Source organism: Sapajus apella, unplaced genomic scaffold (assembly GCF_009761245.1).
Source record: "Sapajus apella isolate SASKATOON/1434 unplaced genomic scaffold, GSC_monkey_1.0 scaffold33, whole genome shotgun sequence".
Taxonomy (NCBI): Eukaryota; Metazoa; Chordata; class Mammalia; order Primates; family Cebidae; genus Sapajus; species Sapajus apella.
The window spans coordinates 7,685,509-7,711,585 of record NW_022436973.1 but is presented as its reverse complement, the minus strand read 5'-3'; the positions used below and the strand labels follow the sequence as shown (position 1 = coordinate 7,711,585).

Sequence of the window (26,077 nt, the reverse complement as noted above, 5' to 3'; positions counted from 1 at the left end):
AGGAGCTGGAAACCGCGGGAGCCGGGGCTCGGGGGACTGAGCCTGAGCCCTGGAGGCAGAGTCGGAATTGACTGGGGCGGGGTCGGGATTGGGGCAAGGTCTGGATTGATTGGGTCGGGGACGGGATAGGGGCGGAGCTACACGAGATCCACGCGGCCTGGGGGTCGCGGGAAAGGAGTGGACAGGCAGTGTCAGCGCATGTACGCTGTAGGAAGGGCGGACTGGGCTGGTTACTGGGCAGGTGGCTGTGGTCAGAATTTTGCCAACGGAGCCAAACTGAGGGTGGGCTTCACAGTCTGCCGGCGCCTTGAAGCAGTTTGTTTTGCTGGCGGAGCAGCCTTCCTAGGCGGAGCGGGGTCGCAAGGATGGGGCTTGCGGTAGGGAATGGGCCCTACGGCACGACTGGACCGAGGCGAGTGAGGCCGGGTTTGCGGCGGCCAGAAGCGCTCACCCGCGCGGCCCGGGTGGGAGATCCGCCTCAGGTCCAGCACGTGCGTGGCGAGGGCCGCGTCCACCAGGGGCGCATCGTCCCGTAGCTGCAGGCGGAGGCTGCGCGTCAGCGGTGGGAAGAGCTCCACAAAGCTCAGCGGCTCGTTCCACTCGGGGGCCGCCGCCTCGGCGCGCACCGATGTCTCGCCCTGAAGCCGGCAGCGAAGACGGGCGGAGAGGGGTCAGCGCCGAGTCGGGGCCGAAGACGCGGCGCCGTGGGCCCCGGAGGGACTTACCTGCTGTCCCAGGAAAGACACCCGAACGTAGGGCTCCACTAGGACGCGCTGGTCGTGAAGGGCGCGGGCCAGGCTACCCAGCAGCCCAGAGCGCAGCGCGGGAAGCCCCTCGGCGCGGTACAGGCGCACGCGAAGCCGCGCCCACGGCCTCTCGGCAGACACCCCGCACTGCAGGAGCAGGTTCCTAGGGGAGGGGGCACCGAGCGGGGCGAGAAGCTGGGGTCTCGGCCCCTCCCCTTCTCCGCACCCCACGGCCACGCCCGGATCCATGTCCCCCTCCCCACCTCACCCCGGCTCACTTCTCGATGTCCGAACAGTGTCCTGGGGCCTCGGGTAGCATTGAAGGGTGCAGGTCCCCGCACGCCCTCACGGACAAGGCGACCTTAACGAAGCCCTTGGCCCCGGTGCGGGTGTCCTGGGGATCATGCAGCGGAGCCCATCTTTGGTAGAATTGGCCATCTAAGGGCGAAGGGGCGGCCAGGTCAGGGGCGACCGGCGGGACGCACAGGGTGGCAGTGAGGCTGTCATCAGAGGGAAAATGGCCGGGGTTCCTGTCTGGCTCATCAGGGAGCGATGTGCCAAGAGTTCAGCCTCCACCAGAGGTGGCCCACTCCAAAGTGAGTGTATAGGGGTCCATGCGGAGTCACCGCGGGGTCAATCTGTGGGGTCCTTGTCCGTGCAGAATCTCAGTAAGGGGACGGTTCCATACCTGGCTGGTCCAAGATGATGCCCAGGTCCATCCTCAAGGTGCCTATCCGGGTGGCCATAAAAGGGAGGGTCTGCGAATGGAAAGCCTGCGGGGAAGGTGGTGTTTAGTCCTGCAGCTTTTGCATCCTCGATTCTCTGAAGGACACTGGTCACCCCTACGCCGCTCACCGTGATCTCCAGCAGCAAGTCTTGGAGGCGAAGCCGGGTGTCATGAAATTCGAACAAGAAGTACTGAATTGAAGTGGGGATGAGAGTTTAGATGTGAAGAGCTTCCGCCAGCTTACGCTGGTCTCTTGTTCAGAAGACCCTCCTTCCCCCGCCCCCAAAGCCCTCACTGCAACCTTTTCGTGGATCAGTGCTTCCCCCCCGCCCCGCCCGCATAGGCCCAGCATCTGGCTCCAATTCCACCCAGGCCACGCCCCCTCCAGGAACAGTTCTCACCTGGGTCCCTCCCATTCTCAGGCTCTCCCTCTTCTGTGGTGGCACCTACCTCATTGTAAAAGGGGCAATTGGTTCCAAGCTGTGTAGTGGTGACACGGCGCTGCCCCCCAACATGCACGGTCACATAGGGGTTAATGTTGACTCCAGCCAGTTTCTGGGCCTCCAGCACCGTGACTCCCACCTGAGAGGTACAGAAGGATGGGGAAAGGAAGCCAGATCTGCCTGGGTTGGGGAAAAGTATATGCGCACCAGCAGAAGAGGTGGTACCCAAGGGTTAGAACAGCCTGGAAAAGGAGCAGTACCTGGAAGTCTTGAGCTCTGGACATCTGGAAGGGATTCCCACAGGCCAGGTCCCTGGTGCGGCTGAGGTGAAGCTTAAAGTTAGCTCTCACTTGGTCCCTCCTCTGCACACGCATGCGCACGCACACACACATACACTTGCTTGGTGCTGGGAATGTTTCCATCCCTCTGAATTTTTGGATTCCAAGTCTTTCAGGTCGTGTCTGTTGCCTCCATCTCAACCCAATTTGATTCATTCCTGGAATCCTGAAAACATTCATTCATGCAACAGAGGTTTATTGAGCACCCACTATGTGCTAACACTGTCCCAAGCACTGGGACACTGCAGTGAAGAGACAGATCTCCTTGCCCTCATCAAGCTTTCATCCCCTGTATGTGTGTGAGCCACTGTAACTGTGCACGAACATGGCAGTGTCTATGCCTATGAACAAGTGACCAGGGAGTGTCTATGCCTATGAACAAGGGAATCCACCCTTCCCACATACCCTGGGACGGTGTGTTTGTGAGGGCAGATGGGTGTGGGAGCCGGTGTGCCATGGGTACAAGTTACCTCTTGAGAGGGCTGAACACAACGCCAGAAAGTTCCATGTCAGGCTCATCCTCCAGGTCCAGCTCATTCTCATCATCCTGCCGGCCTAGGCTTCGAGCTAGCGTGCGGCCCAGAACCACTGCCTGCCGCTCTAGCTGGGCCTCCCTAGGCCTGAAAGGAAAGGCCTTCAGGGACATGTCTGGAACCCATCACCCATCTCTGGGCAATTCCTTGACTTCCTGGAGCCTTGAACTGATCCCTGACCCTTGAACTGATCCCACTGATCCTAGGGCCAGTTCTTGACCCTGTGGCTGACTTCATTGCTCCCGGGACAGACTCTTAACCCTGGGATCTTTCTTTTTTTTTTTTTTTTTTTTGAGATGGAGTCTCACTCTATTGCCCAGGCTGGAGCCCAGGGCGTGATCTCTGCTCACTGCAACCTCAGCATCCCAAGTAGCTGGGATTATAGGCGTGTGCCACCACACCTGGCTAATTTTTGTATTTTTCGTAGAGACAGGGTTTTACCTTCTTGGTCAGGCTGGTCTTGAACTCCTGCCCTTGTGATCCACCTGCCTTAGCCTCCCAAAGTGCTGGGATTATAGGCATGAGCCACTGCACCTGGCCAACCCTGGGACTTTTCTAATTCCAGAACTGACCTGATTCTAGCACTAATCAGGTGGATTAGATCCACCTGGAGCTGATCCCATATCACTGGCTCCTAATTCCAAGATGATCTGGGTGGCCCCAGGTCATCCCCACATACTTACTCCAGTTCCTGGAAGTCCACATTACGGATGATCAACTCCGAGCTGGAAGAGAAATGAAAGGACTGAGAAGAACATTCCTGACTATAGAACAGTACCTGGTCAGCACATGTCCAAGGGTCTCTGAATCGGCAGGTCCAGAGTGGAACTGGGCACTACTTCTCCCTTTCCAGGGTCTGCCTGGGCTGGGACCACCAGGTCTTGCTTTGGTTGCTGGGGGGGGGGGGCGGGATTACCTGTCCTGGATGGGTGCCCCAAAGTCCTCCTCTGCCCAGGCTCCAGTAGCACCCTCTGGGGGCTGGTACTTCAGGTCAAGCCCCACCTGGATCTAAAACCAGATACAGTATCCCCTAGAGCCTCCCTCTAACTGCCCTGGGGCTAAGAGAGGCTCAAGGACAGTGCCTTTTACTCCAGGCGGCAGACATCCCTCTGGCTGGTGCCCTGAGGTTCCTGTCTGATCATTAATAATGTGGACTACTCACAACCTATGAAGAACTAAGTAGGCAAGTTTCCTCTTTTTTTTTTTTTTTTTTTTGTTCAAGTCTTTTATTAACTCACTTAATTGTCTTCTGGTTTGTTGAAGCAGTAAGTCAGACAACATTTGCCACAATAATGTCTGTCAAAGTGGCTTACCATAAACACTCTAGCACCACATTCATCAGAAGGGCACTCTTTTTTTTTTTTTTTAAGATGGGGTTTCACCATGATGGCCAGGCTGGTCTTGAACTCCTGGCTTCAGGTGATCCACCCACCTCGGCCTCCCAAAGTGCTAGGATTACAGGCGTGAGCCACCGCGCCTGGCCCAGAAGGGCACTCTTGATGAAGGCAACTAATTTTGCCATTCTCATCCACCTCATAGTATTTTAGGACAGCCAGCTGAACCTTCTTTCTCTCGTCTTATTCTTCTTGGAAGTGCTGTAAGACTTCTTCCTTTTCTTAGCTCCACCACAAAGTCTCAACACAAGATGAAGAGTAGACTCCTTTTGAATGTTGTAGTCAGACAAAGTACCTCCGTCTTCCAGTTGCTTGCCAGCAAAGATCAGTCTTTGCTGATCAGGAGGAATTTCTTCTTTATCCTGGATCTTGGCCTTTACATTTTCTATTATATCCGAGGGTTCAAACTCAAGGGTGATGGTCTCCCTCATAAGGGTTTTCACGAAAATCTGCATTTTGGTGGCAGCTCCACTGCAGATGGCAGATTGAAAAGCAAGATTCCTCTTTAAATTGTCTTTTTTCTTTTTTATTCTATTTTTAGTACTGATGAGGTTTTTTGTTTGTTTGTTTGTTTTTTTGAGACAGAGTCTCACTTTGTTGCCAGGCTGGAGTGCAGTGGCACAATCCCAGCTCACTGCAACCTCCGCCTCCCGGGTTTAAACGAGTCTCCTGCCTCAGCTTCCAAAGTAGCTGAGACTACAGGTGCTTGCAACCACACCCAGCCAATTTTTGTATTTTTTAGTACAGATGGGGTTTCACCATGTTTGCCAGGATGGTCTTGATCTCTTGACCTTGTAATCCGCCCACCTCAGTCTCCCAAAGCGCTGGGATTACAGGTGTGAGCCACCACGCCCAGCCGATGAGGTATTATATTACCCAGGTTGGTCTTGAGCTCCTGAGCTCAAATGATCCTTCTGCTTTGGCTTCCCACAGTGCTGGGCTTACAGGCCTGAGCTGTGTGCCCAGCCACAAGTTACCTCTTGGGGACGCCCAACAGGATTCCAAAATTCCCTCATTGCTCTTGGAAGTCCCTTTCGGTGGCCTTCACTGCCCTGCCTGGTCTGGCCCCACCAACCTTTCAAGCTCCACCTCACTCCAGGCACCTCAGCTGTGCTCCTTCAAGGCAGATGCCTTTCCTCTGCTTGGAACATTCTCTCCTCCCAGTTAGTTAGCACCTATTATCCTTCAAGTCTAAATTCAAGTACTACTGCCTCAGGGAACTTTCTCTGGCCCCCAAGTAGATCATACTCCCGTTGTACCCTCTCCCAGCCTCTACCAGCTTGCTTCTAACACATGCCAGTTGCAGTTTCACATTTACTTGTGTGAATATTTGTTTACCATTTGCCTCCCTTCCTTATCTGGTTTTGCTCACCACGGAATCCTCATTGCTCAGCTCAGTACTTGGCTTATTATAAGAGCTCAACAAATGATGATGGGCTGAACAAAAAACTCAATATCATGTAAATGAGAAAACAACTTCCAGACCAGGCAATGTGGCTCACATCTGTAATCCCAGCACTTTGGGAGGCCAAGGCAGATGGATCACAAGGTCAGGAGTTTGAGAACAGCCTGGCCAATATGGTGAAACCCTGTCTTAAAAAAAAGAAAAGAAAAAGACAACAGCTTCCAGGTGCTAAAGAATTCTGCAAGTTCTAGCTGGGAAATGGCCAGATCTGAGATTTGAAGCTAGGTCCATGTCTATTAGGGTATGAGCCCCTCCATGAAAAACCAGGAAAATCCAGCCAATTTCATCTTTGTCTCCCACAAGAATTGACTCCTGAAAGGAGTCATGGCTAGAGACCTTGTTACCTACCACTCATCTCTGGGTCTTAGGTTTTCCCCTGTGAGAAATGGAACCCTTTATCTAGAGGTACCTGAGGGTGGCAGCCTGGGGGACAGAGGGGCTCACCGGGGACACGCGAAGATTCTCATCCACTAGAGCTTCCCGTAGCACCAAACGCCCAGCATTCTGTAGCTGCTGCAGGGAGATCACCAGGGTCCCTAAGGGCCTAGGGGAGTGGCATAGAGGAAAAGAGTGACCCAGGGGAATGACTCTAAGTCACCCGCAGCCCGACCTGCATCCCTGTCTCCCCACGCCTACTCACCTGGGGCTGAATACATGGCTGCAGTTGACCACCTGCACAGACAGACACTCCCCAGCCAGTGGAGCCCCATAGTGGGGTCAGGGGAACAGCTGGGGACAGGAAGAAGCTTGTGACACCCATGCTGTGCTGACCCCAAACTCCAATCCAAAGCCTATTCTTGCCTGGGCATTGTGGCTCATGCCTGTAATCCCAGCACTTTGGGAGGCCAAGTTGGGTGGATCACCTGAGGTCAAGAGTTTGAGACCAGCCTGGCCAACATGGTGAAAACCCTTCCCTACTAAAAATACAAAAATTAACCAGGCATGGTGATAGGAAGGCACCTATAATCCCAGCTACTCAGGAGGTTAAAGGAGGTGAAGGTTGCAGTGAGCTGAGATTGTGCCACTGCACTTCAGCCTGTCTCCTGAAAAAAGAAAAAGCCTATTCCTAACCCTCAGACAGGAGCCAATCCTCCAGGTTTGGAGCTAACTTCAGGATTAACGTCCCCAAACCTGGAACTGATCCCTGCACATGGGTTTGACTCTGAATGGGGCTGACTACTGATCACAAATGAATTCCCCCAGTCTTGGGACTGATTTGTTCTGATCTGGATCTGATCTCTTAAGCCTCAGACTGACCCCCACCTCCCAAGACTACACTTCCCCAAACACAGGAATGAGCCCCTGAACCCCAGGTTGGACTTGGATGGGAGACAAACCAGGAACAAACTGTACTGACCTCACCAATATCGGCTTCTTGACCACAGTGAATTTTTCTTGTTTTCTGGGTAAAGCCTGCTCAGAACTGAAACTAGTCATTTATCAGCCCCTCCCCCACACACAAAAAAATAATTTGCTTCACCCACCCTTGGCCCAGGGTCAAGTCGCTCCTGGATTCACCCTTAAAGAAAGGTAGACAATAGGAAGGAAAGAGGCAGAGGGTTGGAGACACCAGGCTGAGTGGAGAAAGAGACAAGCTGTAGAGATGGGAAGGCATTGGGTCAAGGGCCCCCCAGATTCAAATATCCTTAGAGTGCCCCAGCAAGTCTCACCACGAAAGCTGAGCTTCACTTGTCGGTCGTGGGTGCCGGACAGCCCTGTTAGTCGTTGCACGCACACTGTCAGAGCCATGGTCTCAGTGGCACTGGCACTTCCTCTGCCCTCCTGCCCACCAGCCCGCCCACCTGAATCGCCTCTGACTCACTGGACTCACCCAGCAGGTTTAGCAATCCCTGCCCTCTAGTCAAACACACAGGGAGCAGGGCTGGGGGTCACGGGTGGGGAGGGAAGAGAGGACCGAGAGATGGAGGTAAGGTCCTTGAGGTCAGTTCAGTCCTCCCTGACTCTACCAGCTGCAAGCTGGCAGGACTGCCTCAGCCTCCATCCTGCATTCTCAGGGAATGAGAGCTGGGATAGGGTGGGGAGGGAGACAAGGGGAACAAACAGGACCCCAGTCTGCTCCCTGCCAGCCCTGAGGCCTCAAGGGCATGGACCTCATGCCTTCCCTTTCCTTTTATTTCCTTGCCTCTCTTTCTTTTTTTTTTTTTTTTTTTTTTTTTTTTTGAGACGGAGTTTCACTCTTGTTACCCAGGCTGGAGTGCAGTGGCGCAATCTCGGCTCACCGCAACCTCTGCGTCCTGGGTTCAGGCAATTCTCCTGCCTCAGCCTCCTGAGTAGCTGGGACTACAGGCATGCACCACCATGCCCAGCTGATTTTTTTGTAGTTTTTAGTAGAGACGGGGTTTCACCATGTTGACCAGGATGGTCTCGATCTCTTGACCTCGTGATCCACCCGCCTCGGCCTCCCAAAGTACTGGGATTACAGGCATGAGCCACCGCACCCAGCCCCTTTCCTCTGTTTCTCTCTCCTTCCTTTCTCTCTCTCTCTCTCTCTCTCTCTCTCTCTCTCTCTCTCTTTCTGGTGGAGTCTTGCTCTGTTGCCCAGGCTGGAGTGCAGTGGTGTGATTTCAGCTCATTACAGCCTTCACCTCCTGGGTTCAAGCAATTCTCCTGTCTCAGCCTCCTGGGTAGCTGGAATTACAGGTGTCCACCATCACACCCAGCTAATTTTTTGTATTTTTCATAGAGACGGGGTTTCACCATATTGGCCAGGCTGGTCTTGAACTCCTGACCTCAGGTGATCAATCCTTCTTGACCTCCCAAAGCTGCACTCAGCCAGTTGTTATGTATTCAAATGAGTCTGGGGGTCTAAAAAACACCAGACAAGAGGGACAGGCTGTTCTGTTGTTAAGAAAGATCCAGATTAGACCTGAAACCCTCAGATGCTGGGGGAGGACTTCACCTCCCCTTTTTAACAGATAGGGACACTGAGACCCAAAGGAGTTCACAGACAGAAAACAAGGCAGAAACAGAGATAGGGTAGTATGAACCAGAATTCGTAGTTTGCAGTGCCTTCACCACCTTCTCCCTTCTTCCTTGTGGGCTCTGTGGCACCTAATGAAGAAAGGTATTGATGTCATCCTTCTGGAGCCTGGCATGGGCATCTTCCCTCTGGGTTGAAACACAGCTTAACAGATTGCCCCTGTGCTTCAACCCCTCTAAGAACTGCCACTTCCAGTTCCTAACATTCTTGCGTTTTTTTGAGACGAAGTCTAGCTCTATCACCCAGGCTGAAGTGCAGTAGTGTGATCCCGGCTCAATCCAACCTCTGCCTCCCAGGTTCAAGTGATTCTCCTGCCTCAGCTTCCCAAGTAGTTGCAACTACAGACGTGCACCACCACGCCCAGCTAATTTTTGTATTTTTAGTGGACACGGGGTTTCACCATATTGACCAAGTTGGTTTCGAACTCTTGACCTCAAGTGATCCACTGCCTGAGCCTCCCAAAGTGCTGGGAGTACAGGCATGAGCCATCGCGCCCGGCCCCAGTTCCTAACATTCTAAGGAAGGTATGCGAGGCAGTAAGAGTACTGGGCCGGAGGGAAGGATTTGGGAATTCTAATGTTATGCAGTGTGTTATTCCCCTACCTGGACCTGTTTGCCTAGCTGTGCAACTTGTGCACGATGCACTGCATTGTCTTTCAAAACGTGGTTTTTTGTTTGTTTGTTTGTTTTGAGACAGAGTCTCACTCTGTTGCCCAGCCCGGAGAGCAGTGGCTCAGTCAGCTCACTGCAACCTTCACTTTCTGGGATCAAGAGATTCTTCTGCGATCAAGCAATCCTTCTGCCTCAGCTTCCCGAGTAGTTGGGATTACAGGTACGCGCAACCACGCCCAGCTAATTTTTGTATTTTTAGTAAAAAAAGGAAGAACGGAAGGAAGGAGAAAGAAACTGTTATACTCTGAGTGCAATTTTAGATGGGGTTTTCTGGAAGTGCTGTGACATCATCGTTTGCTTTAAAAGAGGCTTGGCGCGGTGGCTCACACCTGTACTCCCAGCACTTTGGGAGGCCGAGGCTGGAGGATCACTTGAGCCCAGGAGTTCGAGGTTACAGTGAGCTATGATGAAGCCCCTGCACTCCAGCCTGGGCAATGAGAAAGACCTTGTCTCTTAAAAAAAAAAAAAAAAAAGTCATAAATACGAGAGGCTGCCATGGCTACGGCTCCCAGTGACGTCACGGCCAGCCCTGTGACGCACAGCCAGAGCAGCCCGTGGAGACCGAAGCTCCTCTGTGACGTCACAGCCGCACGGGCCACAGCGCAAGGGCAGGTGCGGCCGCTGGGCCTGCCAACTTCACGCAGGGTCTGTGGGGTCCCCGCGGCGGCGGCGGCTGAAGGAGGGCCCCAGGGACTTGGCGACCGCGGCTGCGGCTTTAGTGTCCGTGACGGGGCAGCGCCGGGTCAGGATGCGCCGAAGCTCCCGCCCGGGCTCGGCCTCGTCCCCGAGCAAGCACACGCCCAACTTTTTCAGCGAGAACAGCTCAATGAGCGTCACCTCGGAGGACAGCAACGGGCGCCGGTCAGCGGGGCCGGGGCCAGGGGAGCCCGAGGGCAGAAGAGCCCAGGGCCCGAGCTGCGGTGAGCCCGCCTTAAGCGCGGGAGTGCCCGGAGGAACCACATGGGCAGGAAGCTCTCGGCAGAAGCCGGCGCCTCGGAGCCACAACCGGGAGACCGCCTGTGGCGCGGCAACCGTGAGGGGCGGGGCCTCGGGTGCGGGCGGGGTCGACCCCGGGTGAGCCTATGGAGGGGGCGGGGCCGGGACGGGGCTAAGATGATGTCTGGGCTCCCCCTGCGAGGTGGGGCCTGTAGGGTAAATGAGATCCTTAAGGGGCGGGGCCTTGGTGTGATGGACGGCATGGGAAGGGGCGGGGAAAAATCTTGTGATTGGGCGCCACTGAGGAGGCGGGGCCTCAGTGTTGGCGTGAGTGGATCCAGGACAATTGGGCTCCACCAAGACCTAAGGCTGGAGGCGGGTCATCCGTTTGGGGGTGGGACCAACTCTTGACCGAGCCTCCCTGAGGGGCGGGGCCGCAGAGTGGGAGCCGGGATCGGGCTGCGGTGGGACCAAAGCCTGTGGGAAGCTGCCCAGCTTTCTGGCTTCTGGGCTGAGGGACCTGCAGCCGGGTATCGAGGGGAAAATGGGTCCGCGGTGCGCAAGGCCCCAGTGGAGCCCTTCGGTTCCCGCAGAACCGACTGGGTCTCCAGTTGTCTCTGAGGAGCCGCTCGCCCTTCTCCCGACCCTGGATCTGAGGCAGGAGATGCCTCCCCCGCGGCTGTCCAAGAGCTTTCTGAGTACGGGCCAGGCCAGCCACGATCCCCTCTGACCCTCGGGCTCCCCTTTCCGAACTCCAGTTCTCTCTGAGCCCCCGGACCCCGTCTGAGTATCGAGACCCTCTCCGAACCTCAACTCATTCTCTTAGCCCCCAGCTAATTCTCCTAGCCCACCCCTCTCTTCCTGAGCCCCAGGTCCACCCCCAGCCTCTCCCGAGCCCCTTCTGAACCCGGACACCACGCTCGCTGAACCCCCGCCTCTCTCCGCCGTGGGACCCTCTCCGAACCCCCTGTCCTGGCCTCAGGCCTGCTCTTCCAGGTGCTGAGGGTGTCGTTATCCCTGGCAGGAGACGCCCTGGTCAGCGTATACAGGTCAGAGGGAGGGACACGGGCGCCCCAGGGCCAATTCAGATCCGATTGAGTCGTGTTGGCAGGAGCTGGGTCTAGAACCCTGGGGTGGGGGCAGGAGGGTTAAGCAGGTCGGGGCCTCAGCCTCCCTCCGGTTCCCCAGGGAGGTCTGTTCCATCCGCTTCCTGTTCACGGCTGTGTCGCTGCTGAGCCTCTTTCTGGCAGGTGAGGGGCACTGAATTCCCTGGAGCCCCAGCCCTGGGTGCTTCGGAGGCAAACCCTGCACATTTTCTCCTACATCCTCGCTCTTGCAGCCCCTGGCATTCCCCTGCAGAGCCCTCTAGTTCCCCCTCAGATTTCCACCGCCCTCCCCAGGCTTAACCCCCTCAAGCCTCTTCCCACTGTCCCCGTATGCCAGATAAACCTGTTCTCTTTTCCTTCCCCTGAGACACCTCCGCTCCTCTTTCTCCAGTAATCTGGTTGGGGCTTCTGTACCTGGTCTCTCCTTTGGAGAATGTGAGTTGGGGAGATTGTCCTGGGGTAGGGGGGCTGGCAGGTTATGAACCTGGAGATTGTGGGGGTCCCCTGGACTGTTGACGTAGGGGCTACAGTCCTTAAGAAGGCTGGATCTAAACAGATTTGTGAGGGATTGTGCTTGAGGGTCTCTTGGGGCTTCTGATACTGGGAGGTCAAGGAAGAATCGAGGAAAGGGGACACAGTCTTCAAAAAGGAAGCCCTTCGAGTCTGGCGGTTTCCAGGCTGAGGTAGGAGCAAGGGCGACGGGAGCTGAGCGGCTGTGTTTTGTCCCTTCCTCCAACAGGAACCTAAGGAGATGCTTACTCTAAGGTGAAAGAGGGCCCCTAGGGTGGGAAATTGGGGGACTCAAAGTTGTTTCTTTGAGAATCTTGAAGGCGTGGGGGGCCTTGAAGGTATGCAGGGGGATAGGGAGTCAACTCCACGCGGCGCCCACCTCCCACTTCCAGTGAGTACCACGAGCGTGTGCGCTCCCAGGGGCAGCAGCTGCAGCAGCTCCAGGCAGAGCTGGATAAACTCCACAAGGAGGTGTCCACTGTTCGCGCAGCCAACAGCGAGGTGAGCCTCAGCCCACCTTGGAAACCCCTGGTGAATCCCTGCTCCCAGGTTCCTGAGACTTAAGCTCCGCCCAGAGCCTTGCGGGATTTCTCCCGGGCCCTAGAAGTCCATCCCAAAGCACCCAGTTCCCCGAGGTCCTGCCCACCTGTAAAAGCAGCTCACAAGCCCCGCCCCTCCAGGCCTCGCCCTCCTTCTTTGCAGAGGGTGGCCAAGCTCGTGTTCCAGAGGCTGAGTGAGGACTTTGTGCGAAAGCCAGACTATGCGCTGAGCTCTGTGGGTAAGACCCGGAGACACTGGAAGACAGACGCAGACAGGAAAGAGACCGAGACACTGACACAGACAGACTCATGCACCAGACTGGCGGAAGACAGAGGCTCGGACAGATCCACCGCCGCCCCCACCGCCCCGACTCCCGGCAAGGCCTGGGAACCCCTGAGGGTTACTTCTCCCTGCTCCAGGAGCCTCCATCGACCTAGAGAAGACATCCCACGACTACGCAGACAGGAACACTGCCTACTTTTGGAATCGCTTCAGCTTCTGGAACTACGCGCGGCCGCCCGCGGTTATCCTGGAGGTGAGCCTGGAAATGTCCCGGGATGGGACCCGGGGCTGGACGCTGGGGAAAGGACCAAAACCCCGCCCTATAGGCGGAGCCTGGCGAAGCCGAGGGCGTGGCGCTAGGCGGGGCCTGGCTTGTCCTGGGTGGGGCTCGAGGATGGCGTTTAATCCAAGGAGAGACCTGGCAATGCTGGAGACAGTGCCCTGGGCGGGCTGGAGGTGGACCTCTGGGCGGGCCGATGGATGGGGTCGAGCTGAGGCCTGGGCTGAGGAGCGGCAGCAGTTGCTCTGTCCCACGGTTCCAGTGGTCCCTTTGTCCGCCTGCAGCCCGACGTGTTCCCTGGGAATTGCTGGGCTTTTGAGGGCGACCAAGGCCACGTGGTGATCCGACTACCCGGCCGAGTGGAGCTGAGCGACATCACCTTGCAGCATCCGCCGCCCAGCGTGGCGCACAGCGGAGGAGCCAACAGCGCCCCCCGTGACTTCGCGGTCTTTGTGAGTGCGGACGAGGTCAGGAGGTGGGAGATTTTTGCTTAGAAAGCCCCAGCAGTCCTGAGGACTGTTGCCATTATTTGAGTATTTGCTTGCTCATCTATAAAGTGGAGATACTACTATTTGCCTCTCAGAGCTGCGGCAGGTTATAATCATAACCATATCTAGATATTAGTTATTGCTTGTAGAGCAATTACTCCGTGCCAAGCAGTTTACATGCATTCTTTTCTTGTTATTTTTGAGACAGAGTCTCACTCTGTCACCCAAGTTGCTGGAGTGCAGTGGTACGATCACAGCTCACTGCAACCTTAGCCTCTGGGGTTCAGGCGATTCTTGTGTTTCATCCTCCCGGCGCGTGCCACCACACCCGGCTAGTTTTTGTATTTTTGTTAGAGATGGGGGTTTTGCTGTGTTGTCCAGGCTGGTCTCAAACTCCTGACCTCAAGTGGTCTGCCCACCTCGGCCTTCTGAAGTGCTGGGATTACAGGCATGAGCCACCGCACCTGCATTGCCTCTAATAACAGCCTATGATGTACTGTTATTATCCCCGTCTTTAAAGATGGGGAAAGTAATGCTCAGAGAGGGGATATTTGTCCAAGGTAAGACAACTAACGATTAGCAGGACTAAAACTTAAAACCTGGTTTCTTAGAACCCACATTCTGAATTACAGTATATTGTATGACCATCCAAAAATACATAAGAACATGCATATAGCTATTGAATACATAGAGGATCCTCAGCAAAGAAGTTTTCTTCTCCCCCCTCCACCTGGCCCCCTCACAGTTCCTCCTTTCACTCTTCACCCACCAGGGCCTCCAAGTTGATGATGAGACTGAAGTTTTCTTGGGGAAATTCACCTTTGATGTTGAGAAATCGGAGATTCAGACTTTCCACTTGCAGGTGTGTTTGTCTCTAGGGTGAAGATGTGAAGGGAGTTGGGGTAGTGAGAGATGAATGACCCAGGAGGAGGGTAGCCCTTGGCATGATCCATTTGTCTCCCTAGAATGACCCCCCAGCTGCCTTTCCCAAAGTGAAGATCCAGATTTTAAGCAACTGGGGCCACCCCCATTTCACATGCTTGTATCGAGTCCGTGCCCATGGTGTGCGAACTTCAGAGGGGGTTGAGGGCAGTGCCACAGGGGGGCCCCATTAAACATGCTGATTGTTGGAGTAGAAGCTGGATCAGTGCTTTGGAGTGCTCTGTGGGAGAGCTCTGGCTGCTGTTGCATCTAAGTATGGTGAGATTGACTTCCCAATGCACCCCCTTTTCTTGGAGAACTCTAGATCAAGATGGTAATAGCAGCTCCTGTTTATGGAGTGCCTACTATATACAAGAAACAGTGCTGTGGATATTACACACATTACCTAACCTTATCCTCACAACCAGAGAGGGAAACTGCTCAGGTCAGGAAATCTGTTGGATGTCACACAGCTAGTGAAAGGCAGCGCCAGAGCAGTACCCATGCCCAACCTCCTCCAGAGGCTGCCCTCTAACTGCAGAGCTGCAGGCAGCCTGAACCCACCTTTGTGCTTAATCCCCAGCATAAATGGAAAAGTCCCCAACTCCTGCCAGGTACAGGTGGAGGGGTAGCTACCCCCTTTCTGCAGGCACACACTCAAAAGCCAAGGAAACTTGAGAACCTCTAGGAAGCTTCTGAGTCACAGGCTGATGCAGGCCTGGTACCCCCTACATAGGTTGTCCTTATTGAGATCTAACTGCCCAACTCTGTGTGAGGCACAGCATAGATGATTTAGTGTTCACCAGTCCCTGTCCTCAAGGAGGCTGGCAGGGTAAAGAAGAGGTTCCAGGAAACAGAATGATGCACTTCCAGATCCAAGAATTCTTCACTCCAAGGGTCAAGAGTAGAATTGCAAGGAAAAACGATGGAGGAGACAGGCAACAAAGGATTAATAAGTTCTACCTAGGAGTGGGAAAGGAGGACCGGCATGAGCAAAGAAACATGCAGCATCTTGGAGGGCAACTTTTTTGAGACATAGTCTCGCTCTGTCGCCCAGGCTGGAGTGCAATGGTGTGGTCTCAGCTCACTGCAACCTCTGCCTCCCACATTCAAGCGATTCTCCTGCTTCAGCCTCCCCAGTAGCTGGGATTACAGACGCCCACCACCACGCTCCGCTACTTTTAAAAAATGTTAAATATATATATATATATATTTTTTTTTTTTTGAGACACAGTCTCACTCTGTCACCAGGCTGGAGTGCAATGGCACAGTCTCGGCTCACTGCAACCTCCACTTCCCGGGTTCAAGCAATCTCCTGCCTCAGCCTCCCGAGTAGCTGGGACTACAGGCACATGCCACCACGCCCAGCTAATTTTTATATTTTTAGTAGAGATGTGGTTTCACAATGTTGGCCAGGATGGTCTTGATCTCTTGACCTCGTGATCCGCCCGCCTCGGCCTCCCAAAGTGCTGGGATTACAGGCTTGAGCCACTGTGCCTGGCCAAAAAATGTTAAATATACTCTTTTATCTAGCATTTCCACTTTTGGGAACAAATTCTTCAGAAACATTCCTGTTAAGTGCACAAAGATACATGTACAAGTTTCATTATAGCATTGTTGAAAAAAAACTGGGACTCAAATCTCCATGAATAAGAGACTGGTACATTCCTAGTCCCAGCTACTCTAGAGGCTGAGGCAGGAGAATTGCTTGAACCGAGGAGGCAGAGGCTGCTGTAAGCAGAGATCACACCACTGCACTCCAGCCTGGGGAACAGAGCGAGACTCCGTCTCAAAAAAAAAAAAAAGTGAAACTCAGAGTGTCTAACACACACAAACACACACACACACACAGAGTAGGAGAGCAATTAGTGTCTAACACACACACACACACACACACACACACACACACACACACTAGGGGAGCATTTATCCACTGTTTACATTTTGGGGAATTTTCCTTCCTATAGGAGATAGCTTTAAAAAATAAAGGAGATAGTTTTAAATAATAAGGCCGGTGTGGTGGCTCACACTTGTAATCCCAGCACTTTGAGAGGCAAAGATGGGTGGATCATAAGGTCAAGAGATCGAGACCATCTTGGCCAACATGGTGATACCCTATCTCTACTAAAAATAAAAAAAGTAGCCTAGGAGCGGTGGCTCACACCTGTAACCCCAACACTTTGGGAGGCTGAGGTGAGCAGATCACAAGGTCAGGAGTTTGACACTATCCTGGCCAATATGGTGAAACCCCATCTCTACTTAATATACAAAAAAATTAGCTGGGCGTGGTTGCAGGCGCCTGTAGTCCCAGCTGCTCAGGAGGCTGAAGCAGGAGAATCACTTGAACCCGGGAGGCAGAGGTTGCAGTGAGCCAAGATCACGCCACTGCACTCCAGCTTGGGTGATAGAGCAAGACTCTCAAAAAAAAAAAAAAATTAACCTGGTCTGGAGCTCCTGGGCTCAAGTAGTCCTTCCACCTCAGCCTCCCAAGCTGAGAACTACAGGCACATGCTACCACCCCTGGCTGTAGTTTCAAAAACAGTGAGTTAACGTCTCTAGAACGAATAGATATCTGCCCAGAAATACTCGATTTTTTTGAGTGGGGATTTTCACCAGCGGCATCCTTTATTTAACAACCCTTAAGTCAATAAACCGAGGTGCGGAGAGGGGACATTAATAGCAGCCTCTCACCTAAAAACACAGAGTGGTGGCAAAGCATTGGTCTTCACTGGTCTTTATTGAATGAGGGTTGTCAGGAGCAAGAAGGTGGGATCAAGAGCAGCAATAGCAGAAACAAGTATAAAAGTATCAAAAAATACAAAATGCTAGCACTGAGGAGAGTGTGACGCATTGGGCTGTGGCCCAGAGGCACCGCTGGGGCACAGGATTGAGGACTTGCCATAGCCTCCAAGGGAACCTAGGCCTAGGGGGCCTGTGCTGGGCCCTTGGCTGAGGGTGGAAGCGGCTTGAGCGGGGCCCAACCCTGGGCCCTGAAGTAGGAGACCAGTTGTGTGGGCACCTCTGCGAGCACGGTCTGTGCCAATGCCTCCCGAGGGGCCTGCCAAGAGAAGGGAGAGGTCAGTGGTGGCCCAGAACAGCTGCCCAAAGTCTGCATTACATCCCCAAGAACCCAACCCTGTCCCAGACTTAGAGGAAATATAAGCATCCCTTGGGCCTCAACCCTACTCATATCAGGGAAAGGTGAAAGGGTAAACTCCCAGATCAAATTTGCACCCACTCACATTTTGGAACTGGCGGTAGGGTACAAATTGCACAATGTCACGGGCAGCGGCCTGCCCAGAACGTGTATGCAGGGGTCCACCATCAGCATCCAGCTGCTCCATGGCCTCGAAGTCAGCGCCACCCACACCCACAATGATCACTGACATGGGCAGGTTCGAGGCACGCACCACAGCCTCACGTGTGGCCTCCACATCGGTCACAGCACCATCAGTCAGCAGCAACAGCACGAAGTATTGCTAGGGACAAGACCATTCATGTCCTGAGGCAGATCCTCCTCCCAAACCCCTGCAAACACCCCAGCCACACATCTCCACACTGATAAGAAGTCCCTTATTACAGGCCCCGCACAATGGTTCATGCCTGTAATCCCAGCACTTTGGGAGGCCAAGGTGGGAAGATCACTTGAGGTCAGGAGTTTGTGACCAGCCTGACCAACATGGTGAAACCCCATCTCTACTGAAAATACAAAAATTAGCCGGGCATGGTGGCACACACCTGTAATCCAAGCTACTAGGGAGGCTGAGGCAGGAGAACCACTTGAACCTGGGAGGTAGAGGTTGCAGTAAGCTGAGATTGTGCCACTGCACTCCAGCCTGGGTGACAAAGCAAGACCCCATCTCAAGAAAAGAAAAAAAGTTGTTACATAACCCTCAGGAAGCCCTTGATTGCCACCACTGCCATCCACGACTCTCACCGAGGCAGTCCCCTGATGTGCAGCCTGGGCTGCAAACCTGGCCACATGGTTGATGATGGGTGCAAAGTTGGTGGGGCCATAGAGGCGGACTTGGGGCAGGGCCTGGCGGTAGGCATCCACAATGCCCTGGATGCCTGCAGAGAAGATCAAGAAATACTGTCAAATCCTGGACCTCTCAGGATTACACCAGTCCTGAAATCACCCCATCCGGCCCTGAGATCTAGGATCCTGGGTGCATTTCATTCATTCACCCTTGTAAACCAGGGCATTTAACTCTCTCCTACACATGAGGAATCTGAAGTTCAACGAGAGGAGGGGACTAGCCCTAAATCACATATTGAATTAAAACCCAGATGAGAGGGATTCCCCTGGACAAATCCAGGAGAGTTTGAGCATCAGATTGTAACCTATTTAATAATGATCAATTTAATTCAATAAGAATCCATACTATGGTTTAATTGCTGGGGGAGAAGGAAAAGCTCTTAATAAATGTAGAAGGAAGAATTACACTATCATTTGACAATCATAGAAATGACTGATTCAGGCAAGGCTCATCAATAGATGTGAAAACTGGACAGTATAGCCAGGCGCAGTGGTATATGACTGTAGTCCCAGCTACTCGGGGCTGAGGTGGGAGGACTGCTTGGGCCCAGGGGTTTGAGGCCAGCTTAGACAACATAGTATGTGACCCCCATCATCTAAAAAATAAAATGAAAAACTAGAGGGGGAATGTTGATGCATAACTGGGTATTTATATAACTTCAAAGTCTCTTCCCAAAATATACTTACTAATTAGAAAAAGGAAAACAGTACTAGTACAGTGGGGAAAGCTGGTAGAACCCTACCTTAACTAAGTGACCAAAGTTAACATGACTGGTAATAGGACAAATCAACATCATGTGCCTCTGAATATGATGCACTGAGAATACACAGCATCACTTTGGTGTTCCTGCCAACGATGTACAACCTGAACCTAATCCTGAGGATTTCTTAGGTAAACCCAAACTGAGGGACATTCTAGAGAATATCTGGCCTGTATTGTTAATATCATGTGAGGCAAGAAGAAGTCTTCCAGATAAAAGATGTATACTAACTGAACGCAATGTGTGAGCTGAGATTTTCTTTTGCTGTAAAAGATATTAGGACAATTGGCAAAATCTGAATAAATGCTATAGGTTGCATAATAGTATTGATGTTAATTTCCTGATTTTGAGAATTGGTTTGTGATTACCTTAAAAAGTTTTTGATTTTAGGAGATACATAATGAAGTACTCAGAGGTAAAAGCCAGGTGGATAATGACAGGTATAAAGTCGGTAGGGCCATAGAGGCAAACCTGAGGCAGAACTATTCACTACAACATTCGCAAACACAGGTATACATGCGTATTCATACATAAACGCATATATTTTAAATCTTTTTTCCCCTGAAAGGTTTGTGTGTATATGTACACACACACACACACACACACACACACACACACACACACACACACACACACACACACAGTATACATGTATGAGAAAGGAGAGAGAAAGTGAATGTGGTAAAATGTTAATGTTTGGGTAACTGGGAAAAAGGTGAAGAGCCCCTGTGAACTCAGGCCCTGACCCCTGAGTTCCAAGGACCTGAATCCCTGTGACTGTTCTTGCAACTTTTCTCTAAATCTGAATTTATGTTGAAATACAAAGTTAAAATTTGAAAACCCAGATCAGATCGGGTCAGGTCAGATTTTCCACTTCAGCTTGTGTCCACGTGGGGGTGCTGGGGAGTCAAAAGGTTTGGCTCTAAACTAAAGAGCTTCCTGTACTTGCATGCCATACAAGGAGGTAAACAAGGCTTCCACTGATGCTCAATTAACTACCTGTTAGCTCCTAGGCAAAGATAATAATGATAATATAACAGTTAGCATTTTTCAGAGAACACTTAGTAAGTACCAGGCTTACTGCTTTCCTTGCAGCCTCTCCTTGAGTACTCAATTTCCTGTAATGTTTGGTCTTCTTATGAAACCAAAGCACATGGAGATTAAGCAACTTGCTTCAAGTCATGTGGCATGATGATTTTTATTTTTATGTTTAGGGTCTCACTGTGTCACCCAGGCTGGAGTACGGTGGCATGATCGTGATCATGGTTCACTACAGCCTCAACCTCCCAGGCTCAGGTGATCCTCTCACCTCAGCCTCCTCCTGAGTAGCTAGAACTACAGGCGCCTGCCAACACACCCAGCTACTTTTTGTAATTTTTGTATTTTTATTAGAGACAGGGTTTTGCCATGTTGCCCAGGCCAGTCTCGAACTCCTGGGCTCAAGCGATCCACCTACCTTGGCCTCCCAACTGAGTGCTAGAATCATGGGTGTGAGCCACCATGCCTGGCCTGACATGATGACTTCATTCCAGAGGCCTAGCTCTAAAATCCACCCTCTGGACCAGGTGCTATGGCTCACATCTGTAATCCCAGTACTTTGGAAGGCTAAGGCAGGTGGATCACCTGACATCAGGAGTTTGAGACCAGTCTGGCCAACATGGCGAAACCCCATTTCTACTAAAAATGCAAAAATTAGCCAGGCATGATGGCATGAGCCTATAGTCCCAGCTACTTGGCAGGCTGAGGCAGAAGAATAGCTTGAACCCGGTAGGCAGAGGTTGCAGTGAGCCAAGATCGTGCCATTGCACTCTAGCCTGGGTGACAGAGAAAGACTCCGTCTCAAAAAATAAATTAAATAAAATCAAAATTAAATAAAATCTACCCTCTGGACAATGCAGGCAGGTATCTGCCCCCACTCTCCCTTTTGCCCATGCAGGCTTGTCCCTCTATGTGTGGACAGACCTGCCTCAGGGTGGATGGGGAAACTTACCTGCACAGTAGGGGTTACTGGGGTTGAAATTCAAGGCAAATTCATGCGAGACCTGCAGACAAGAATGAAAATGAGGTTATTTCCCCATGATCTCTATGCTAAGAATGAAAAAGGACACTAGGGTGTGTACCAAGTTTCTACAGGAGCTATGGAGGCCTGAGCAGTTGCTGTCTACATGGCCTGCAGGAATCCATCCCTACATATCCTCTTAAGTCTGACTGCCAGGAAGCAAGTAAATTTAATGCATATCCCAAAATCAGGACCCTAAAACTGGAAACAGGAGTGGCAGAAAGAGAGAAAGCTCACCTGCCAGTCAGGGGGAACCTGGGCCCCAAATCCAAATGCTGGGAACAGCTTGTCTCTGTGGGAAGACAGTGTGTCGGGGAAGAGGCAGTGAGGGGATTGTGAGCCCAGAGGCTGAAGCATCTGCAGTGAGTTGGGATAGCCAAGAGAAGCAGGTACTCACGAGTCATAGTCCTGAACCACGGTGCCCACACTCCACAGTGCCGTCAGGTACTCGTTGACCCCTGTTGGACTCAGGTAGTGTAGGGAGTCAGGTGAGGAGGGGTCTCCATTGGAGCCAGTGAAGTCCACGCCCACCTGAGAGGAGGTGAGGAAGGGAGCTGAAGACCACCTTGAGCCCCAGATCTGTTCTCTTGCCCTCGGTAAGGCAACTTACAGTGAAGTTGATCTGACAGCCTCCCATCACATAGTCCAGGAAGGAATACTCTGTTTCTACCTGCAGATGAAACCAGGGTCATGGCCAGAGTGATAGGAGTTGGTGTCATGGAGCTCAGGAATCAGAGCCTTGGTTACATGGGCTATTGTCTCACCTGGCAAATTTTCACACAGATAGTTCCAGAGTTCTTGTAACTTTTCTTTTTCTGCTGCTTCTCAGGGTGAATGCATTCAAACTCAGCCTGGTGAGGACAGAAAAATTAGGGTAGGAAATTCTCAGAGCATCAGTCAATGACTGGAACTCCCTTCTCCTCCCTCTCTCCCCTGAGCTTCAGCTATCTAGGCCCATTTCCACACCCCTGGCAGAGACAGCACTGACCGGGACTGCTTGCAGCTGGGCCAAGCTGGTGTGGAAGGTACCGATGAGATCATGTGACCCATCACTATCATAATCGGAGCATCTCACCTGAGGGGAAGTTGTGTGTGGACATATGAGTCAGGTGGCAGATGAGAATAAGTGCCTTTCCAGGTTCTCTTCCCCGTTGCAGTCCACTCAGGAGGCAAGCTCCTCACCTGGATGGGTGTGCTGGGGTCTCCACCACAGAAATGCTGAACAGAGACTGAGAAGCGCTTCCATGTAGGGTTCAGGTTGTTCTTGATGACCTGAAGGTGGAGGCCAAGGACTCCAGTGAGCTCTGGCATGGCTCGTGAGGAGCTGCCACACTCCCCTTCCCACCTGCAGTCTCTTTCTCCCTGAATTCCAAACCTTGCTAGTCACAGGCCCCAGGAGATTCTCTGCTATCCCAGCCCACCCAATCCCAGGGGTCTCATACCTCAGATCTGTACACCAAGTGCCATTTCCCATCACCCTGGCGGAAGAACTCCAGAAATGGATCCGATTTTCCCAGGAAGTCCTGCCAATGCCAGAGACCCCAGTTACGAGACTCAGGAACAACCAACCACTATGCCATCCCTCTGTCCACACCCCTGCCCCCCATACACCATCCTTGGCCCCTGAACTCTTGGATTACCAGAGCCTACTTCCAGACACACCTTCTTATCTAGGTTTCTGGCCTCTATCTCCATGGTTACTACACGATTGTCCTTCAACTCTTGAGCTGAAACCTAGGTAGGGGAGACTACATCACCTCATGAATTCCTTGATGTAAGGTCCTCCCCAACCCATGCTGGGTTCCTTACCGTGATGGTCCCCCGCCCAGCAGGTTTTCCAGGCTCCAGCATCAAGGGAAGAGTCAGTACCTGGCTGGACACAATCTGGGGCAAAGCGGGGAGGAGGTTTTCAGGATAACAGGCAGGGTTAGGTCCTGCTTGCCCCCTACCTCCAGGCGGGCTAGGTTGTCTCACAGACCTGCGTCTGAAGGATCCTAATCCCTGGCCCTACATACCTGTCCTAGGGAACACTCAGCACCCCCTAGGAAGTCATCATCCCCCAGCTCTGGTGTCTTGTTGTCTGTGTCATAGATTCCAAAGCGTAGCTTCTGGACTGTCTCAAAGTGGTACTCAAGCTGCAGAGTCTTGGAGAACTGAGGGCTTGAGCAGTTCTGCACTCGTTCAGTCCGGCCAAGCTGTGGGCAGAGGCCAGTAAGCATCACAGTCACACAGCCTCCACCCCAAAACACAATCCTAGCCTCCCTCCACAACCTTAACCTCTATAATCCACCTCACCTCAGCCCAGTTGCCCCCTCCCACATCCTGTAAAAGGACGCAGAGTGGGTCAGACTTGGAGCCGATGTCCATGGTAATGAGATGGTCACAGGAAATAGACAGCTGAACCAAGGTCATGCAGTGGGCCATCTGAGGGAAAAGGAGCTGGGTCAAGACCAGAGAGCCTTCTCTCCCCTTCCCTGACTGTGGGTCCCAGCTTGGGAAGTCCAGCAGGCTTCACCCAGGCAGGGCTGTGCATACATCCACCCCCATGACACCCAAGGATGAGAAGGCCTTACAGCCTCCAAACCCCTTAAGCCCCAGGTGAGCTCAATGGCACAGAAGATAGTGGTTACAGCCAATCCTGGTCTGAAGATATTGAAAAAGGGTAATAGCCTCCATCTATAACTGTGATCCCAAACTATCCTCACCTGAAAATTTGTCTTAATCCCAATAGGGCTGTCCAGACTCAGACTCCAATCTTGGCCTTTGCAAAAGCCAATAAATCTCATTCTGACCCCCTTACTGGTCCCAGGTCAGACCCTAATCCAAGTTCTGATCCTAACATTGCCCCTAATATAACTATGATCCAGATAATGTCCCCACAAAGTATCTTCACCCAATGACTTCTCACTAACCCTGGGGACCTATCTCTTATGGTGGAGTTAGGATCCCCTACTAATTCTCCTAACCTCTAACCAGTGCTAATGTCCAACTCATCACTATTTCCAGTGCTGCTACCCAGTCTAAGCCATCACTGTTTCTCACCTGGCTTACAACATTAGCCTCTTTAACTGGTCTCCCTTATTCCATGCCGTCTCTACTTCCATTCCCCCATCTCCACCCCAGCAGGCTATTTTAAATACTGCAATCAGGGTGATCCTATTAAAACTTAAGTGAGGCCGGGTGCAGTGGCTCACACCTGTAATGCCCCTAGGAAGTCATCATCTTTGGGAGGCCAAAACAGGCAGATCACTTGAGGTCGGGAGTTTGAAAACAGCCTGGCCAACATGGTAAAACCCCTTTTCTACTGAAAATATATAAAATTAGCTGAGTGTGGCAGCATGCACCTGTAATCCCACCTACTCAGGAGGCTGAGGCAGGAGAATCACTTGAACCTGGGAGGTGGAGGTTACAGTGAGCCAAAATCGTGCCACTGCACTCCACTCCAGCCTGGGTGACAGTGAGATTCCATCTCAAAAAACAAAACAAAAAAAAGTGAGGTCATGTTACACCTCTGCCTGAACCTTCCCATTTCCTATTGCAATTAGAAAAAATCCAAACTTGGCTGGGCGTGGTGGCTCATGCCTGTGATCTTAGCACTTTAGGAGGCCAAGGCAGGTGGATCACGAGGTCAGGAGTTAAAGACCAGCCTGACCAACATGGTGAACCCATTTCAAAAAAAAAAAAAAAAAAGAAAAAAAAAATCCAAACTGTACCGTGACCCATAAGGTCTTGAAAGGTCTAGATTTCTTTAACCTGATCTAATATCATCTCTCTTACTCCATTTCAGCCACCTTGCTTGTCACTCCTCAAATAAGCCAGGTTTGTTTGTTCCTTCTTTCTTTTGTGAGACAGAGTCTCACTGTCACCCAGACTGGAGTGAAGTAGAACCGCTGCCTCCTGGTTTCAAGCAATCCCTCCCACCTCTGCCTCCTAAGTAGCTGGGACTACAGGCGTGCACCACAATGTCCAGCTAATTTTTTTTTTTTTTTTGTAGAGACAGGGCCTTACTATGTTGCCCAGGCTGCTCTTGAACTCCTGGGATCAAGCGATCCACCTGCCTCAGCCTCCGAAAGCGCTGGCATGATAGTGTGTGTCACCGCACCCAAGTTTTTTTGTTTCTACCCCAAACCCTTTGCAATACCTGGAATGTGTTCTTTCTCTGCATTATATCCACATGGCTCACTGCTCCCTTTCCCCAAAAGTCTTCACTCAAAATAATCTTCCCTGTTATAAAAGGCTGTTTTAGCCACTCTAAAGTTTCAACCCCACTTGAAACTACATACCCCTTTTCTGCTTTTTCTCAATTTCTAACATTACATGTATTTGTATACTATTTCCCCCACTAGAATATAAACTCTGTGAGGGAAGGTATATTTAGCTGTTCTGTTTATTGTTCTAACCCAAGCACCAAAACAATACATATTTGCTGAATGAAATCTTAAAGTTCATCTCCAGCCCCAGCTCCCTGCCCAGCCAGCAGCAAACTAACTGATGTCTTGCCCCTGTAATCAGGCAGCACCAAGCTTCTCTGATTCACTCCTTCCCTCTGCTGGAGACATTATTTTCTTGCATGGATCACCATGACAACACCTGGGTATTCCGTCCTCCTGCAGCCACTGTAACAATCACCCTCAAGCCTCATGCTAGCCCTGTGTCCCCCTTGGCCCATATACCTGAAGACCACTCGAGCAGGAGAGCAGACAAGATCAGATCTTTCACTGAACTTCACTCAGCATTCCAGATTTCCCAGAACTATACCCTGAGATGTCTCCAGCCTTGGCCTTCCCTGTACTGATCCTCAGTCAATTGCTCCTCCCTCACAGCCCACAGCACCCT

The 26,077-nt window shown here is 52.1% G+C and overlaps 3 protein-coding genes and 1 pseudogene across 18 annotated transcripts in view; 1 reads left to right on the top strand and 3 right to left on the bottom strand.

Annotated features, from left to right (window-relative positions):
- The window catches only part of LOC116562763 (fer-1-like protein 4), a 46,027-nt gene extending 38,246 nt beyond the window's left edge, over nt 1–7,781 (bottom strand). The window contains 14 exon segments of the mRNA XM_032295129.1: nt 452–638; nt 726–909; nt 1,025–1,184; nt 1,435–1,519; nt 1,602–1,664; nt 1,924–2,055; nt 2,177–2,237; nt 2,725–2,874; nt 3,471–3,512; nt 3,704–3,795; nt 6,091–6,190; nt 6,287–6,375; nt 7,004–7,059; nt 7,317–7,781. Coding sequence (XP_032151020.1) covers nt 452–638; nt 726–909; nt 1,025–1,184; nt 1,435–1,519; nt 1,602–1,664; nt 1,924–2,055; nt 2,177–2,237; nt 2,725–2,874; nt 3,471–3,512; nt 3,704–3,795; nt 6,091–6,190; nt 6,287–6,375; nt 7,004–7,059; nt 7,317–7,395 — 1,480 coding nt within the window. The 5' untranslated portion in view covers nt 7,396–7,781.
- LOC116562760 lies at nt 3,983–4,655 on the bottom strand (annotated as a pseudogene).
- Nucleotides 7,782–9,898: 2,117 nt separating the features above from the next.
- Nucleotides 9,899–14,599, top strand: SPAG4 (sperm associated antigen 4). 2 transcript variants are annotated; one of them, XM_032295130.1, is made up of 12 exons: nt 9,899–10,371; nt 10,849–10,953; nt 11,238–11,304; nt 11,444–11,505; nt 11,753–11,796; nt 12,101–12,126; nt 12,264–12,372; nt 12,574–12,649; nt 12,831–12,946; nt 13,258–13,425; nt 14,234–14,323; nt 14,427–14,599. In XM_032295130.1, the coding sequence occupies exons 1-12, from the start codon at nt 10,068–10,070 to the stop codon at nt 14,574–14,576; spliced, it is 1,317 nt and encodes a 438-aa protein (XP_032151021.1). In that variant the 5' UTR covers nt 9,899–10,067; the 3' UTR covers nt 14,577–14,599. The 2 variants fall into 2 exon arrangements, with proteins under 2 accessions (XP_032151021.1, XP_032151023.1); XM_032295132.1 differs by having other exon boundaries at nt 10,280–10,352.
- Nucleotides 14,600–17,100: 2,501 nt separating this feature from the next.
- Nucleotides 17,101–26,077, bottom strand: part of LOC116562754 (RNA-binding protein 12) — a 74,320-nt gene continuing 65,343 nt past the window's right edge. For 12 of the 15 annotated variants that reach the window (XM_032295103.1, XM_032295104.1, XM_032295111.1 and 9 more), the window contains 15 exons: nt 23,537–23,665; nt 23,257–23,436; nt 23,051–23,125; nt 22,904–22,975; nt 22,684–22,764; nt 22,424–22,513; nt 22,230–22,316; nt 22,006–22,092; nt 21,852–21,911; nt 21,639–21,772; nt 21,479–21,533; nt 21,173–21,224; nt 18,320–18,453; nt 17,625–17,861; nt 17,306–17,440 (listed from right to left, as the gene is read on the bottom strand). In XM_032295103.1, coding sequence (XP_032150994.1) covers nt 17,306–17,440; nt 17,625–17,861; nt 18,320–18,453; nt 21,173–21,224; nt 21,479–21,533; nt 21,639–21,772; nt 21,852–21,911; nt 22,006–22,092; nt 22,230–22,316; nt 22,424–22,513; nt 22,684–22,764; nt 22,904–22,975; nt 23,051–23,125; nt 23,257–23,436; nt 23,537–23,665 — 1,608 coding nt within the window. Of the gene's footprint in view, nt 17,441–17,624; nt 17,862–18,319; nt 18,454–21,172; nt 21,225–21,478; nt 21,534–21,638; nt 21,773–21,851; nt 21,912–22,005; nt 22,093–22,229; nt 22,317–22,423; nt 22,514–22,683; nt 22,765–22,903; nt 22,976–23,050; nt 23,126–23,256; nt 23,437–23,536; nt 23,666–26,077 lie in introns of all 15 variants that reach the window. The other 3 variants (XM_032295100.1, XM_032295101.1, XM_032295102.1) reach the window with 3 other exon arrangements.